General features: G+C 37.1%; 1 protein-coding gene across 3 annotated transcripts in view; it reads right to left on the bottom strand.

The window, feature by feature from the left end:
* Positions 1 to 18,340, bottom strand: part of PLA2G4A (phospholipase A2 group IVA) — a 160,225-nt gene that overhangs the window by 126,087 nt on the left and 15,798 nt on the right. For all 3 annotated transcript variants that reach the window (XM_047751917.1, XM_047751918.1, XM_047751916.1), the window contains one exon: positions 3,037 to 3,139. In XM_047751917.1, coding sequence (XP_047607873.1) covers positions 3,037 to 3,069 — 33 coding nt within the window. In that variant the 5' untranslated portion in view covers positions 3,070 to 3,139. The remainder of the gene's footprint in view (positions 1 to 3,036; positions 3,140 to 18,340) is intronic.

Genomic DNA, 18,340 nt, shown 5'->3' with positions numbered 1-18,340 from the left:
CTGTGAAAACGAGGGCAGGGAATTGTGCCACTGAAACAATTTACACGTACACATGCATAGTTTTTTTCACACATACAGCAAAAACAAGAATGAATAAAACTATAAAGCTCTTAGCATCCTCTTCACTGAAAAGCATCATGAATTGGGATGCTGACTGAGTGTCCAGTTCTGATGCTGGGGAAGGGTCAAGAAAAATGTGATACAGATTTGCGGTTTTAGCATGCTTCATCAGATTAAGATGCCATGTAGGTAACAACGATAATTTTTTTGGCCATGCCCATGGCATGTAGACGTTCCAGGGCCAAGGACCGAACCTGCACTTCAGCAACAACCCGAGCCACAGCTGTGACAACACCAGATCCTTAACCTGCTGAGCCACCACGAACTCCATATAGGTAACTATTATGGCCTAAATATTTGGTTATTGTTAACAAAATTTGCAAGAAAAGGTGACAGAAATGAGCCTTAAAATATGCAGAGGCAGGTTGATTTTAAGTATGCTAAGGAAAGAAACTTATCTGAAACTAACTCAACCTTGTGGTCAGATTAGGTAGAAAAGTGAAGGTCATTTGAAATAATACTATCCTTTGGAATGTATATGCCCCACCCCTGGTGAACTTCTTTTATTTCCTTACATCATGTACTTTCTCACCTCCAAACTACTTAACCTATGTTTTTCCAATCCAGAAAAGTCATTTTCTCCCTCTTCACCTAACTTCTACTAAACCTTCAGACTGGTGCTTACATGTCACTTCCACTAGGAATTCCAAAAGCACTTCTGTTATTTATTATTCAACAAAAAAATTATACAGACTCTCCTCTCTGAACAGGGAGGAATGACATTATAAATCAATGAAAAAAACAACTAAAACATTACCAAGTGTTTGAAAATAAAGAAACACGTTTAATCTATGTGTCAAAGAATAAATCACAATAAAGATTATAAAATATTTTTAATTGCACAATTATGAAAATAAGACATTTTTCAAACTTATGAGCTATCCCTAAAATAGATGGTCTACAATCAGAAAGGTAGAAAGATAAGTGAACATTTAGATATTTAAAAGGAAGAAATAAAACTGGAATTATTCACCAATAATAGGAATGTGTAAGTTGAAAATCCAAAAGGATCTACAAACTATTAAATTAATAAATTCAGTAAATTCACTGGATCTAAAAAAGTCACTTGTATTTCCATATAAACGCAATCCTAGTTTTTTAGTTTCTAGATAAACATTAGTTTTATAGATTATAAATGAATTGGAAAATTCAATATTATTATCATGTCAGTTCTCCCCTGATTATCTGTAGAATAATTCCAGTGCTAATAAAAATCTCAGCGTTGGTTTGTGTGTGGGTGTGTGTTTAAGTTGACAAATTGATTCCAAAACTTATAAAGACACACAGAAGCCTGAAAAAGTCCAAGACAATCTTGAAGAAGAAAAAGGTGGAGGATTTACGCTACTGTATATAAATGGCCAAAGCCTTCTAGGTCAAAGCTATAGAGATTAAGATAGGAGGGGTATTGGGGAAAACAAAGACTAATGGACCAACACAACAGAAAAGAAACCAAGCCACACCTACGTGGTTGCCCGATTTACAGCAAAGGTAGCATTGCCCTTCAGTGAGGACATGGAAGGTATCAGTAGACCAGATAGTCTGTGGTATACAGTGTTCAGATAGTGGGATGTAGCAATGCCAAAGTATGGAATTCTGCTATTCACAGCATCAAACAATCTCACAGATAAAATGTTGAATGCAGGTATCTTTATGAGGGTCAAGAACAGGAAACGTGATCTTTGGTAATAGAAGTCAAATATTGGTTACATTTGTGGAATTCATTGTCTAAAAGGGACATGAGCAACTCTTCTGGGGTCCTCAGAATGTGTATTTTCATCTGCACAAGAGTTTCATGGGTGGAATACATATGTAAACATCCATCAAGCTGAACAATTAAGGTCTATGCACTTTATATACATTATGCCTCCTTTAAAAACGAGAGTGAGAGAAGCTTGCAAAATAAATAATTAATAAATAAATAAATAAATAAAAAGAAAACAAACAAACAAAAAACTTTTAAGGAGTTTTAAAAAGAGGAGAGTGACCAGCAGAGATGGGGTTGGGAGATGGGGTGGCAGTGGGAAGACTGAAGAACCTATTTGATTCAGCACCAAAGAGGCCCTTGATGAGATCTTTTTGGAAAATGCAAGAGCTGAGTCCAGTTTTCAGGGATTCAGGTTGTGAATGGAAGAAGGAAATACAAAAAATTATAGTAAATTAACCTTTGCTATCCAGACCGGGAAAGAAAGAGAATGGTGGCCAGAGAAGGATGCAAGGTAAGAGAAAAGCATTTCATTTTAAATAAAAATGAGGTTTTCTTTCCCCTTAATATCCATAAAAACTATTTCTGGACCATATAAATCCAACTGGATCTCAAGTGTTGAATTTAGCACCGAAATATTTCTCTTCTGTTTGTTGGGGGGTTTTTTTGTTTGTTTGTTTTTCATTTTAATCAGGAGAAAGAGTGTACACTTCCAATGGAATTTGGAAAATTACACACTAAAATTTGAATTATTCAACTTTTTACTAAAAATTATCCAACCACAGAAGAATTTGCTTAAGCATATCTAAGGGAAAGCTTACAAAATTAATTACCCTGGCAATGCATACCAAAATGTAGCCCTTAACAATTATTTTATCTTCTCTCCATCAATTCATGTGACGGGTGCAGGCTAATAATTGCTAACTGATAATTACATTTTTTATTGTTCTGTGAACATTCAATACTGTTACAGATGTTTTGGTATTTTTTCCCTCTAAGCCTTTCTTTTCTGGAAACTTACAGTGATGAAAAGAAGAGGAGCTAGTTTTATTGTGGATTTTACCTTATTTAAACCACATAAAGTTTACTTTCATTAAAAAAATTCAAGGTTTTTCATAGAGTTTTCTATTTTACTCGTAACTTCAGCAATATTCATGCACAAAAGTGTGTCTGCCCCCTCGCCCCGAAGAATATATAAATAGTAAATTACTTACTATAATGTGTTGATAAGGATCTATAAATGACATTTTGGTTTCAATTACAGGAAATCTCTTCACACTTCAAAAGTCTTCTCTGGTGCTCTAGCTTCTTTAGAACCTACAAAATAAACAATCCTTATTGTTAAGCTTCCTCTTGGATGCAGGTGCAAGATTTAAATGATAAATGAGATGAACTTTAGGAAGTAAAAGTCTACAATTAGACTGCCCTTCCTAATTCTTTATATGGGTGAGTATACACATATAACTGAGGGAAAGAGTAAACATATTCTGATAGTACAGCTTAATTTCCATATTTATTTGTTCAAATTTATTCTGTAATTATTAGGAATCCCCAGGATTTCTTTTCCTTTGCCAAGTATTTTATGAGAAGTTTATTGAAATTACAGAAAATCAAAATTATTTTTGTACTGTTTATAATTAAAAAGCTACATGCCACTGTTTGTTTTCTTCATTGGATCACTGTTACACAAATTCACAATTTAAAAAAGAATATTGTTCACTTTAGCTATTTATTAAGAATTTTAAAAACACAGTCATGTTAAATTTCACCTTTAATGCTCATGTTTTAAAAGAAACGTTCATTCATTTTAAAGTGCCAGTTTAATGTTAAAGCAGTTAAATGAAGTATTTAAATGAAAAAAAAACATACTCTGCAATTTTCTTTCTTCTTCTAAAAGTACTCCACGTTATTTAAAATCAAGTTAAAAACTGTTTAATGAACATCTTTGTTTCTTCCATCATGGACTGTTTCTCCTTGGGATGTTATAAAACAAAACAGACTAGCATTCTACAGATCACAACTAATTTGGAACATCCTTTCAAATGTTTGTATTATTTATGATTAATTTCTAATATCTAATTTTTTCATTTCTGAATAATTAAAATTTGTCTTAAATTTTTAACGATTTTTTTTTTGTCTTTGCTATGGCCACTCCTGCGGCATATGGAGGTTCCCAGGCTAGGGGTATAACAGAGCGGGAGCCTCCGGCCTACACCACAGCAACGCAGGATCAGAGCTGCGTCTACAACCCACACCACAGCTCACCGCAACGCCGGATCGTTAACCCACTGAGCAAGGCCAGGGATCAAACCTGCAACCTCATGGTTCCTAGTCGGATTCATTAACCACTGAGCCAAGATGGGAACTCCCCATTTCTTTTCTTTTTATACATGACATTTTAAAAACTATTTTAAAAGGTTCATGTTCATTGTCACAAACATGAACAATAGAAGAGAATAAAGTATCATCATTACTTTCATTTTGAGGTGCATTCTTCCAGACTATCTCAATGCATATTCATACATGTTAAGTAAAAATGAAAAGAGGGAATTAATTTGTTTTTACATAATTGAGATCTCATAATGAATGTTAAAACCCACTTCATCATTTTTTTCAAGCAAAAAGAATGATATTTATTTTTAAAGATAGTTTAATGATTTTTATTTTTTCCATTACAATTGGTTTACAAGGTTCTGTCAGTTTTCTACTGTACAGCAAAGTGACCCAGGCACACATACATATATACATTCTTTTTCTCACATTATCCTCCATGCCACTCTTGGGCATATATCCAGACAAAACTTTCCTTGAAAAAGACACATGCCCCTATGTTCATTGCGGCACTATTCACAATAACCAAGACATGGAAACAACAGATGATTGGATTAAGAAGATGTGGTATAAATACACAATGGAATACTATTTAGCCATAAAAAATAAGAATAATGCCATTTGAAGCACCAAGGATGGAACTAGAGACTCTCATACTAAGTGAAATAAGTCAGAAAGAGAAAGACAAATACTATATAACTTTTTTTTTTTTTTGGTCTTTTCCAGGGCCGTGCCCACAGCATATGGAGGTTCCCAGGCTAGGGGGTCTAAGCGGAGCTGTTGCCTCTGGTCTACACCAGCCACAGAAACATGGGATCCAAGCCGCATCTACAACCTACACCACAACTCACGGCAATGCTGGATTCCTAACCCACTGAGCGAGGCCAGGGATCAAACCCGCAACCTCGTGGTTCCTAGTTGGATTCGCTAACCACTGAGCCACAATGGGAACTCCCTATAACAATAACTTTTTAAAGCAATTTTAGTTTCACAGCAAACTTGAGACGAAGGTTATAGAGTTCCCTCTACTCTTTGTCCCCACACATGCATGGTCTCCTCCAACACACATGTATATACTCTACCAGAATTGTATATTTGCTAAAATTGTCGAAACTACATTGATACAAAGTTCACAGTTAAGCCTACAATTCAATTTTGTTATTATACCTTATGTGGGTTTTGACAAATATAAAATGATAGGTATCCATCATTATACAATTATAAGAGTATTTTCTCTGCCCTAAGGATGGTTTGCATTCTGCCTATTCATCCTTCCCTGTCTGCCAGTCTCTGGAAACCATCTCTCATTCTACTGTCTCCATAGTTTTACCTCTTCCAGAGTTTCACATAGTTGAAATCATACATTATGGAACATTTTCAGATTGGCTTCTTCCACTTAGTAACAATGCACTTACGTTTTTTCCATGTCTCTTCATGGCTTGATAACTCGTTGCTTTTTAGTGGTGAATAGTATTTTGTCGTCTGTATACACTAAGGTTTATTTTTCCATTCACTTACTAAAGGACATATTGGTTACATCCAAATGTTGGTAATTGTGAATAAAGCTGTTATAAACATCTGTGTGCGAGTTTTTGTATAAATTTACCTTTGGTTAAATACCACAGAGTGTGATTGGTGAATCATACAGTAAGAATATATTCAGTTTTATAAGAAACTACCAAACTGTCTTCCAAAGTGGCTGTACCATTGTGCATTTTTACTAGCAAAATACAATCGACCCTTGAACAACACAGATTTGAATTGCATGAGTCCACTTATTAGTGGATTTTTTTCAAGAAATACTACAGTACTGCACGATCTGCAGGCGCTGAATCCTTGGATGTGGAACTATGGATATGGAGCACTGACTATGGGAATTGGACATCTGCAGATTTTTGTATCTGCAGTGGATTCTGGAACCAATCCCTGTGGATACCAAAGGAGGACTATATAAGGGTTCTGTTCTCCACACCCTCATGAACACTGGATGCTGTTGGTGTTCTGGATTTTGGTCTAACAGGTGTGTGTGTGTAGTGGTATCTCATTGTTGTATTAATTTTCATTTCCTTGACAACCTATGGTGTCATGCGAAAGGTAAAAATCATCTAGAGTCAACTATTTTAAACTATATAAAATGAGAATTTCCCCTTCTTCTTTATTCTGACATCAAGAATTATTATCTTTACTGGGGAAATTTTTTAAATGACATTAACTTACTTTAATCACTTCTTAATCTCCCAAAGCTTGATTATTCTTATCTTCTCATAAAGCATTTTCACCAAAATGAAAATGTAGGCAGCATTTTAAATAATTTTTTTAAATCACGATGAGGCCAACCATTATTCCAATTTTACTGTAATAAATTACTGAAGTCTTTGCCTTACATTTGCTTATTTTAAACCTAATGAATATTTTATACTGATAACATTAGCCAATCACTAATTGCCTTAATTATCACATTTGCTACTTTGGTTGGATCTCATTGTTATTGTCAATAACTTTCAGATCTTTATTCCAATATTATTTTCCCAGTGAAGCCTTGCCTTACCATTATTTTCAATGGCAGAAACCTTACTTTTTAATTGCCATCAATATCTACTATACAGTTTTCATGTGTTTCTTTTCTCTCTCTCTCTCTCCTCTCCCTTAATCAGAACATAAGCCTCATAAAGGCAGATGATTCGTTGGTGCTTATGGCCGCTTAATACAATTTGTTGAATAAATGAATGAATGGGTGAATCTATCTATACAAGTAAGAGGAACAATTCTTAAGCCTAGGTACACTAAAACATTTTAACCAAGAAAATGCACTTTCTATTCCATCCAGAAATTGTATTATCTTCACCTCTATTTCTTCTACATCATCTCTGTTTAATCAATAGTGGTATGAATTCCCCTTTTCCCTCTTATCATTTCCCTCCAATTAACTTCATATTACAAATATCATCCAAATAAAATACAAACATTATTGCTTTCTTTTTTTTTGGCTGCACCCATGGTATATGGAAGTTCCTGGGCCGGGGATCGAATCCAAGCTGCAGCTGCACCCTATGCTGCAGGACTGTTCATTTACCACCACACTATGCTGTGCCTTTGAATAAGCTCTGATTACTCTTATCGCTAACTACATTCCATGTTATTCCATATTAAAGAAATGACAGTATAAGAAGATACAGGCTAAACTACAATAGGGCAATTTATGACTCTGATATTTGTAGTCAAATTTGTAGTACAAGAAATATATGCATGAATATTACTCAGATGACATAATCCTAACTATTTAGCACTTCCCAGTATCAGGATTTTCTGAGCTGTTTCTATTATATCTTGGTTAAAATTATCAGCAATGATTTAATCTACCAGCATGGCTGTTGTTTTTAATGCCAATTAAATTCAAGATATGCTCGTATCAGTTCCCAAGTCAGAATACAGCTCACACGCTGGAGCTGCTAGTGGATATATTTTCATGGATGATATATATGAAAATTGCCTGCCTCATTCTTACTCCATATTGTCCCTTATGTCATTGCCTCTCGGAAGTGAAATAATTTCTTAATGTAAATTCTTCTTTCAAGAACATGTTAGATTATATAAACCTCCTAGGCCCAAGAGCAGGTGTAGCAGTAGTAATCCTTGAGAAATGCATCTCACCCTTCCAGAAGCTGAGACGTCTACACAGTTATTGGGCCACGCCAGGGCACTGCTATCAGGGATTAAATACCTGAGGGAAAGCCATGTTATTTTTTTCATTGAAGTAGCATAATTTGGTGAAAACACCATTGGATATAGGTTCAGAAAGACTTTGAATCAAATTCCAGTTTCACATTCTAAGATCCAGTTTTCTCTGCCATAAATGTGGTAGCACTACCTTAAATGTTATAGTAAGGGAGTTCCCATTGTGGCTCGGCTGAAACATATCTGACTAGTATCCATGAGGATACAGATTTGATCCCTGGCCTCACTCAGTGGGTCGGGAGATCCGGCATTGCCCTGAGCTGTGCAGTAGGTTGCAGACATGGCTCGCATCATGCATGGCTGTGGCTATGCTATAGGCTGGCAGCTGTAGCTCCAATTTGACCCCTACCCTGGGAACTTCTATATGCCATGGGTGCCGGCCTAAAAAGCAAATAAATAAATAAATGTATGTTATAATAAGGACTATTCAGTCAATTTCTGTGAAAGGCACCTATCCCATAATAGAATTTCCTTTTTACACTCAAGATAACACAGACTGACCACCAATAACTATATATGTACTTTGAAAGGTATATTGTCTGTTGTCATTATTGTTGTGACTGGGAAGTTTGAAAATTTTGATTTTATCATTCAACAAACAAATACCTACAATATACTTTGCACTACGTGAGGTGCTTGGGAGCAAATGATGAACCAGAAAGGTGTGGATTATGAAATTTTGTGGCTCTATAGACTCTTTACTTTATACTCTCCATGGCAGAACCTTGAAATATAAACAGGATTATGGTAGTTATTCTCACCAAAATTTTCCATGTTAAAAAGAGAACTGGGAGTTCCCATCCTGGCTCAGCAGAAACAAACCCAACTAAAATATCCATGAGATGTGGGTTTGATCCCTGGCCTTATTCAGTGGGTTAAGGATTCAGTGTTGCCCTGAGCTGTGGGGTAGGTTGCAGACGTGGCTTGGATCATGTGTTGCTTTGCTGTGGCGTAGGTTGGCAGCTACAACTCTGATTCAACCCCTAGCCTGGAACTTCCATATGCCATGGTGCAGCCCTGAAAAAACCCCAAAAAACAAAAAAAAACATACCAATGACAGTGATATAGTAGAAAAGCATCTGCTGGTATCTACAGACTTTCAGTCCACAAACAGCATCTTTGCACAAGAGATCTTCTACCTATTCTATGGTAGGCACTGGGAATGCAATGGTGAATAAGGCGTAGCTTCTGCCTTCAACAAACATAATAAAGTAAACTTGGGGTGGCAATAAATGCAGATTAACCTAGTACTTTACGCTCAAATGTGGCTAAAAGCAGTAACATTTTCTATGATTAAGGTCTAGAGTTATGAGAATCTTGCAATCTACTCTTCTTTGAAACTATTTTCAGTGATTTCCTATTCCTTTAGAATAAAGTCAGAAACCCCTAATAGGGCTTACAACTCTGGCTTTCATACCTATTTCCTACAAACCAACACAGAAAACCCTTTTGCATCACAATGTAATACACAATTTATATACATACATATATAAATAAAACATGGAAGCAAATTTGATGTGACAATTTTACTAAGAACAATGTGCCTTGATTCTTATTCTTTTTCATTTGTTTAAATCTGGTGGCAGAGCAGCCCACTAAGTTGATTTCAAGACGCACTAATAGATGTGAAATTATCGGTCTGGAAGACGTCAAGATTGAGCTTATATCTACACTCTTTGTCTTATCCTACCACTCTCCTCCCTTTCTATGCTAGAGTCCTGCTGTTTTCTTTCCTTTTCTTCATCACACTCTCTACCATTCAGAGCTGTTACCTACCTTTTCTCTCCAGCCATTGACTCAATAAATACATTAGGTATAACTACTGTGCATCAAGCATTGTTCCAAGGTCTGAGAGGCAAAAGCGAATTATGCCCTTTCATCTTGACGGCAGTCACAAAACATGTAATCCAAGAAATAAGTGAAATGATTAAAAATAGTGTTGTATAAAGTGATGGAAACAAGAAAAATTAGAACTAAAGAATAACCCGAGGCCTGGCCTCTGGAAAAAAGCTATCATAGAGGAGGGTGAGAAGGGAGTGAATCTAAACAGTGTTCCAGGCAGACCTTTTGAGGAACTGACAGAAGACAAGCAGCTGGTGAATGGTAAGCAAAAGTGAAAGTGACTTTAGATGAGTTTGGAAATACAGGCAGGGGAAGATCGTGCAGGGCTTTGAAGGCAACTGCTCACCTAGATGTAGCTCATGCATTCTCCAGGACTCAGCTTAAATGTCACCTCCACAGAGAAGCTTTCTGCGATCTTCAGAGTATATGCGGTCTGCCTGTTACTGGTTCCATGTGTACCTTGTACTTCTGCAAGCTTCTACTCCACTTACACAATGCCTGCCCTTCCTGACGGAACTAAAGATGCATCAGGTTGGTGACCATATTTATCCACCTATTTCTCACTGGAGAGGAACAGAGTTATCTGTCCCTACTAATTAGTAGAGTGCCTAAGATACAGTAGATTCAGGATAAACATTTATTTGTTGTCAAGATGGATGGAGAGATGGATGTTACACAATGTCAAGTCTGTGTGTAAAGGAAATTCACAGAATAGCACGGGCACTCTCTTCTGATATTTCTTGTTTTCATTCCTAACTACTCCTAATGTCAAACGATGTTAAATATCAATATCCAATTTAAAAAAAAAAAAAGGCAGAACAAGTGAAATTTCAGAAGAAGTGAGACTAGTACCCACAGTGTTTAGAGGAAATTTGCTGCTGGTGCCCCAAGTTTAGTGTCAGCAACTTTATTTCCTTTTCTCATTTCTAAAAACTCCATTCATAAACCCCTGTATTTACCCCTGCTATGCTTACTGCTATATTGTGCAGCAAGAACTGGATAGAGGCTCCCTGATATTTAAGCCCAAAGTAGGAAACATGCATACAATAGTTAACTGCCCGGGTCCATTAGGTTAGAAACTAAGGTAAATTGAAAATTAAAAACATGGCTCATGGTATTTAATCCCAGAGCAACATCCTTTCTTTAAATCAACTCAGGGTGACTGCTTTTCCTATCTTCCCAAGCCTAAACATAAAACAAGAATGAAAGATAACAACTAAGCTGACACAGAGTTGAAACACTGTAGAGGAAGACTCCATAGAAGCTGAGGAAAGTCATAAAACAAACAGCAACAGTAACTGTCCCAGAGGAAGGCTCAGAATCTAGGGTTGCTACAGTATATAATCTAAAATATCCAGTTTTCAGCAACAACAACCAAAGACAAAAATCAAAAACACAAATAGGAAAGTGTGAGCCAGTGAGCCACACACATACAAAAAACCACAATCAATAATAACTATCTCTAAAGGACTCTAGATGAACTTAATAAATATTGCACAGCATCTGATCACAGAACTAAAGGAAAGCACACATAAAGAACTAAAGGAGGGAGTTCCTGTCGTGGCTAAGCAGTAGTGAAGCCAACTAGTATCCATGAGGACATGGGTTCGATCCCTGGCCTTGCTCAGTGGGGTAACAGTCTGGTGTTGCCGTGAGCTGCAGTGTAGGTTGCAGATGTGACTTGGATTTCATGTTACTGTGCCTGCGGTGTAGGCTGGCAGCTATAGCTTCAATTTGACCCCTAGTCTGGAAACTTCCATATGCCATGGGTGTGTACCTAAAAAGACCCCCAAAAATAATAATAAAAAAATAAAGGAAAGTATGACATAAAAACATATCAAATAGAAAATAGCAATAAAGAAATACTGACATTAGAAAAAATAACCAGATGACAATTTTGGAGTTAAAATATAACTGAAATGAAAAATTCACCAAAAGGAGTTCCCACTGTGGCTAGCAGGTTAAGGATCCAGTGCTGCCACATCTGTGGTGTAGGTCACAGATGTGGCTTAGGTTAGATCCCTGGCCTGGGAACTTCTACATGCTACAGATGCAGCCAAAAAAATAAAAATAAAAATAAAAATAAAGCACTAAAGAGGATAAACAGCAGATATGAGCTTATCAAAGAATCAGTGAAGTTAAAGATGCATCAATATAGATTATTCAATCTGAAGAACAGAAAAGCCAGAAAAAAATGAAGAAAAATAAACAAAACCTCAAAGACTGAGGTACCACATCAAGTATACTAATGTATATGAAGGTGCAATCTCAGAGGAGAGAGAAAAGGAAAGAAAACATATTTGAAGGAATAATGGCTGAAAATTTCCCAAATATGACTAACTATGTCAAAAAGCTCAACCAATTCCAAGTGGGATAAATACAAAGAGATCCAAATCTACGCACATCTTGCCCATCTATTGATAATCCAAGACAATAAAAAATCTTGAAAGTTATAGGAGAAAAAAAGTTCATCACATACAAGGCAACCAAAATGACATTAATAGATGACTTCTCATCAGTAGAGCTTGAAGACAGTAGGAACGCATCCAAAGTGCCGACCCAAGAACAATTCCGTCAACCAAGAATACTACATGCAGTAAAACTACTGTTCAAGAAAAGAAGGAAAAATAAAGACGTTCCCACAAGACCGAGATAAGTTTTTGCTAGGAGACAAGCACTACAAAAAATAGTGGGAAAAGTTCAGGTTGAAAGGAAGGGACACCAGATAGTAACTCAAATCCACACACAAAGAAATAGTGCAGGTAAAGGTAAGTCTATAGATAATTTCAAAGGATGGTATAAACATATATATTTTTCCTTCTTTACTGAGTTTGTAGTCAATTACATAAAATAATAATAATAAAACTGTATTGTTGGACTTATTTAAAGATGCAGTATGTATGAAAATACTAGTACAAAAGAGGGGGAAGGAATGGAGCTATAATGGAGTAAGGAAAGAACTGCCGGATGGTAATTGAATCCGTAGGAAGAAAGAAACAGTAAATAAGCACATCTATATAAAGTATTTTCTCAATATAGTTTTACTCTTTACTTCTTAAGGCTCTTTAAAAGACATGGAATGTGTAAAGCAATAAATACTGTATTGTTGAGTTTATAATATATATAGATTGATATATGTGGAAAGGATATATGTGATAATATCAGCACAAATGATAGGGAAGGATTTGAACTGTATTACAGCAAAGTTGCTCTATTCTACTGGAATTAAGTTATTATTGATATAAAGTAGATTGTATTAAATTAAGTTGCACCTAGAAATAATTTCTAGAGTAACCACTAAGAAAATCACTCAAAATACAGTTAAAACATCAATGAAGGAACTAAAAAGGTCTACCAGGAGTTATCTACTTAACACAAGGAACAAAGGACCAAAAAAGAAATGAGACATATAGAAAACAGAAAGCAAAATGGCAGATGGAAATCCAACCATAACCCTAACACAGTAGTGCCCTCTTCTCTGCAGTTTCCCTTCCCAAAGTTTCAGTTCCCTGTGGTCAAAAAAATTAAATGGAAAAACTTCAGAGAAAAGCCATTCATAAGTTTTAATCTCACAATATGCTGCTCTGTCCCACCTAGAACACGAATCATCTGTTTGCCGCCTTGGTTATAAAATCAACTGTTGCAGTATCCTGGTGTTTGAGTTCAAGTAACACTGATTTTATTTAATAATGACCCCGAAACACAAGAGGAGTGATGCAGGCAATTTGGATATGCCAAAGAGAAATTGTAAAGTGCCTCTTATAAGTGAAAAGGTAAACGTTCTCAACTTAGGAAAAGAAAAAAAAGCTGTATGCTGAGGATGCTAATATCTAGTTAAGAAAGAATTCTTTTATCTGGGAAATTGTGAAGAAGAAAAAAGAAATCCATGCTAGTTTTGCTGTTGCACCTCAAACTGCAAAAGTTAGCTCCATAGTATGGATAAGTGCTTAGTTAAGATGGGAAAGACATTAAATTTGTACAATAAAATACTTTGAGAAAGCTCAAATTCACATAACTTATTATAATATATTGCTATAACTATTCTATCATTAGTTATTATTGGTAACCTCTTACTGTGCCTCATTTGTAAATTAAACTTTATCATAGGTATATACGCATAAGAAAAGATGTACTAGGAATCCTCTTGTGGCTGAGCAGGTTAAAGGGTTAAGGATCCAGCACTGTCACTGCAGAGGTTTGGGCTGCTGCTACGGCATGGGTTTGATTCCTGGCCTGGGAATTTCCTCATGCCAGGGGCTTAGCCAAAAACAAAACAAAATAAACATAATGTATTCAGAGTTCAGTATATCTGAGATTTCAGGCATTCACCGGAAGTCTTGAAACATAAACCCTGCAGATAAGGAAAACAACTAAAATAGTAGATGTGGATGAATTTAACACTTCAATCAAAATGAAGAGGTTTTCAGACTGGATGAGATCTGATACATACAAAAGTCTAGTAAAATCCACATTAAGTCTATAGATTAGTTAATATCATTATTCCCATGCCAGTTTCCTCGTTTTGATAATGTACTATGGCTATATAAGTTATGGGGGACATCTGGGTAAAAAATATATGGAAATTGCAATATTTTTGTCTGCAAGTTCTAATCTTAAATTGTTTCAAAATAGAAAAAATCACTTAAAAGTCCAATACATGCAGATAGATGTACTTTATGTGTACAGTTTTCACTCCAAAGTTATGTTCAAAAGGAATAACCAAGCAGGCTTATGGGGAAATTATTGAGTAAGGTTCAATTTCTTCAGAATAAAATCATTGGTTATTACTGCCAGACAGTGATGACATTTTTAATTCCAGTTACAAACAGGCACCCACTCATCCTTTTTTCCCCCTAAACTGTTAATAGCAGCAGTAGATAGTTCAGGTTTCTGTGTAATTAAGGCATTTCTGTCCACCTAGCCACATTAAACAGTGGGAAAAATGTTTTCTCCCCACAACTAGCTTGGAAACCTTATTGCAACTAGTTTGCACAACCACGATCATGAATGCTCATTAAAAAAAAAAAAAAAACAGTTTCAGGGTTTTTTTGTTTGTTTTTGGTTTTTTTTTTTTAATAACTATGCTAAATAACTAGTCTTAGTGAATGTACAGTCTTTTAAGTATGAAGCAAAAGATATGAAGCTCAGGGTTTCTTTCTTTTTTTTTTTTTTTCTGGCTACCCTGTAATTAGAAACTTCCTGACACTAATGAGAGGGAAATGCATATATACTTTTCAACACACACTTGCCTGTGCAATGCAACTACTGGCTTTCAATGTGTGTGGTCTGTCAAACACCCTGTTTAGTCATGTTGTCAGGGCAAGATGGACTTCCCTGGGAAAGGTGAAAAAAAAAAAAAAAAAAAAAACCCAAAAAACTAAAAACACAGACTAGAGTGTTTTGCCATTCTTTTTTTCCCTGCCTAGAGTTACAGGATGACAGGAAAAGAGCAACAGGCATAACTCAGAGATATTGCAGGTTTGGTTCCAGATCACCGCAACAAAACAAATATCTCAATAGAGACAGTCGCAAGAGGAATTCCTGCTGTGGCACAACAGGGTGAGTGGAGTCTCTGGAGCACTGGCATGCAGGTTCGAACCCCAGCCCAGCACAGTGGATTAAAGATCTGGCCTCCCTATGCCGTGGAATGGCCAAAAAAGGAAATCCAATGAACATTAAAATTACACTTACACTGTAATGTAGTCTACTTAAGTTTGCAGCAGCATTATGTCTAAAAGAACAATGTACATGCCTTAATAAAATACTTTATCCTAATCATCATGTGAGCCTCATGGATTAAAAATCATCATCTTTTTACTGGTGGAGGGTCTTGCCTCAGTGTTGATAGCTGCTCACTGATCAGGGTGGTGATTGCTAAGGATTGGGGTGGCTGCGGCAATTTCTCAAAATGAGACAACAATGAAGTTTGCTGCATCAATCGACTCTTTTTTACAGGAATAATTTCTCTGTAGTATGCAATGCTGTCTGAGAATATTTTACCCAAAGTAGAACTTCTTTCAAAATTAGAGTCAATCCTTTCAAACTGTTACTGCTTTATTATCAAGTTTATGTAATATTTTAAATGTTTTACTGTCAGTTCAACGATCTTCACAGCATCTTCACCAGGGGTAGTTTCCATCTCAAGAAAATACTTTCTTTGCTCATTCCTAAGAAGCAACTCATCCTTTCAAGTTTATCATAAAAGTACAGCAGTTCAGTCACATCTTCAGGCTCCACTCCTCATTCTAGTTCTCTTATTTCCACCATTAACTGCAGTTACTTCCTCCACCCAAGTCTTGAATCCCTCAAAGTCATCCATGAGGGTTGGAATTAACTTTTTCCAAACTCCTGCTCATATTGATATTGTGACCTCTTCCCATGAATCACAAACATTCTTCATGGCATCCAGAATGGAGAATCCTTTCCAGAAGGTTTTCCACTGACTTTGTCCAAATACATCAGAGAAATCACTATCTTTGGCAACTTTAGCCCTTAAAAAAACATATTCCTTAAGGGAATTCCTATGTGGCTCAACAGGTTAAGGATCCAGCATTGTCACTGTTGCAGCTCTGGTTGCTGGTGTGGTATAAGTTCAACCCCCAGCCCAGGAACTTTTGTATGCTGTGGGCACAGCCAAAAAAAAAAAAAAAAAAAAGACTTGAAATTCAAAAAGACACCTTTATTCATGGGCTGCAGAGTGGATGTTGTCTTAGCAAACATGAAAACAATATTAATCTCATTGGACATCTCTGTCACAGCTCATGGGTGACCAGGTGCATTATCAATGATCAGGAGCAACATATTGAAAGTCTTCTTTTTTTGAGCAGTAGGTCTGAAGCGTGGGCTTAAAATATGCAGTAAACCATGCTGTAACACATGTGCTATCATCGAGGCTTTGCTTTTCCATTTATAGAGAACAGACAGTGGGATTTTTAAGGCCCTCAGATTTTCAGAATGATAAGGAGCACTCGGTGCAACGTCACGTTACCAGATGCATCAGCCCCGAAGAGAATCAGCCTGTCCACTGGACCTTTGAAGCCAGGTACTGACTTCTCCTCTTGAGCTATCCAAGTGCAAGATAGCATCTTCTGCCAATAGAAGGCTGTTTCGTCCCCACTGAAGATCTGATGTTTGGTGTAGCCACCTTCATTTATTACCTTAGCCAGATCTTGTGGATAACTTGCTGCAGCTTCTACATCAGCATTTGCGGCTCCCCTTGCACTCTGATGTCACAGAGACCGCGTCTCTTCTGAAACCTCATGAACTAACCTATGCTAGCTTCAGACTTCCCTTCTGCAACTGCCTCATCTCTCTCAGTCTTCATAGAATTGAAGAAAGTTAGAGCCTTGCTCAGGATTAGGCTTTGGCTTGAAAGGAAGGTTGTGGCTGGTTGTGACCTTCTATCTGGACCGCTAAAACCTCCTCCATAGCAGCAGGAAGGCTGTGTTGCTTTCTTCCCATTCGTGTGTTCGCTGAAGTAGTACTTTTCTTTTAAGAACTTTTCCTTTGCATTCACAGCTTAGCTAACTGTTTGGCACAAGCAGCCTGGCTTTTGGCCTCTCTCTGCCTTCAGCGTGCCTTCCTCGCTCAGCTTAATCTTATTTCTGGTTTTGATTTGAAATGAGAGACATGAAACTCTTCCTTTCACCTGAACACTTAAAGGCCATTGTAGGGTTATTAACTGGCCTGATTTCAATAGAGATTTCTCAGAGAATAGGGAGGCCTGAGGAGAGGGACAGAGATGAAGAACAGATGTATGTGTCCTGATGGCTCCACCCACAACATTTATCAATTGAGTTCACTGCCCTATATGAGTGCAGTTCATAAAGCTCCAGAACAATTACAAAAGTAACATTAAAGATACTGATCACAGATAACCATGACAAAGACAAATATAATATTGAAAAAGTTTGCAATAGTGCAAGAACGATCAAAATGTGATATGAGAGATACAGGGAGCTACTGCTATTGGAAAAATGCTGCCAATAGACTTGCTCCATGCAGGATTGCCACACCCCTTCACTTGTGGAGTTCCTGTTGTGGCGCAACAGTAACAAACCCAACTAGTATCCATGAGGTTGCTGGTTCAGTCCCTGGCCCCACTCAGTGGGTTAAGGATCCAGCGTTGCCTCAAGCTGTGGCGTAGGTTGCAGACGTGGCTTGGATCTGGCACTGCTGTGGCTGTGGCGTAGGCTTGCAGCTGTAGCTCTGATTCAACTCCTAGACTGAGAACTTCCATATGCCATGGGTGTGGCCTAAGATAAAATAAAAATAATAATAAAAACCCTTCAGCTTGAACAACACAATATCTGGAGTTTCTGTTGTGGCGCAGTGGAAACGAATCCGACTAGCAACCACAAGGTGCGGGTTCGATCCCTGGCCTCTCTCAATGGGTCGGGGATCCAGCGTTGCCATGAGCTGTGGTGTAGATCACAGACATGGCTTGGATCCTGCGTTGTTGTGGCCGTGGTGCAGGTCAGCAGCTGTAGCTCTGATTCGACCCATAGCCTGGGAACCTCCATATGCTGCGGGTGCAGCCCTAAAAACAAACAAAAAAAAAAAAAAAAAAAGGAAGAAAGAAAAGAAAAAATGCAGTATCTGTGAAGTGTA

This window comes from Phacochoerus africanus, chromosome 11, assembly GCF_016906955.1.
Source record: "Phacochoerus africanus isolate WHEZ1 chromosome 11, ROS_Pafr_v1, whole genome shotgun sequence".
Taxonomy (NCBI): domain Eukaryota; kingdom Metazoa; phylum Chordata; class Mammalia; order Artiodactyla; family Suidae; genus Phacochoerus; species Phacochoerus africanus.
The sequence above is the reverse complement of the archived record's forward strand: the minus strand, read 5'-3'. Positions and strand labels throughout refer to the sequence as shown.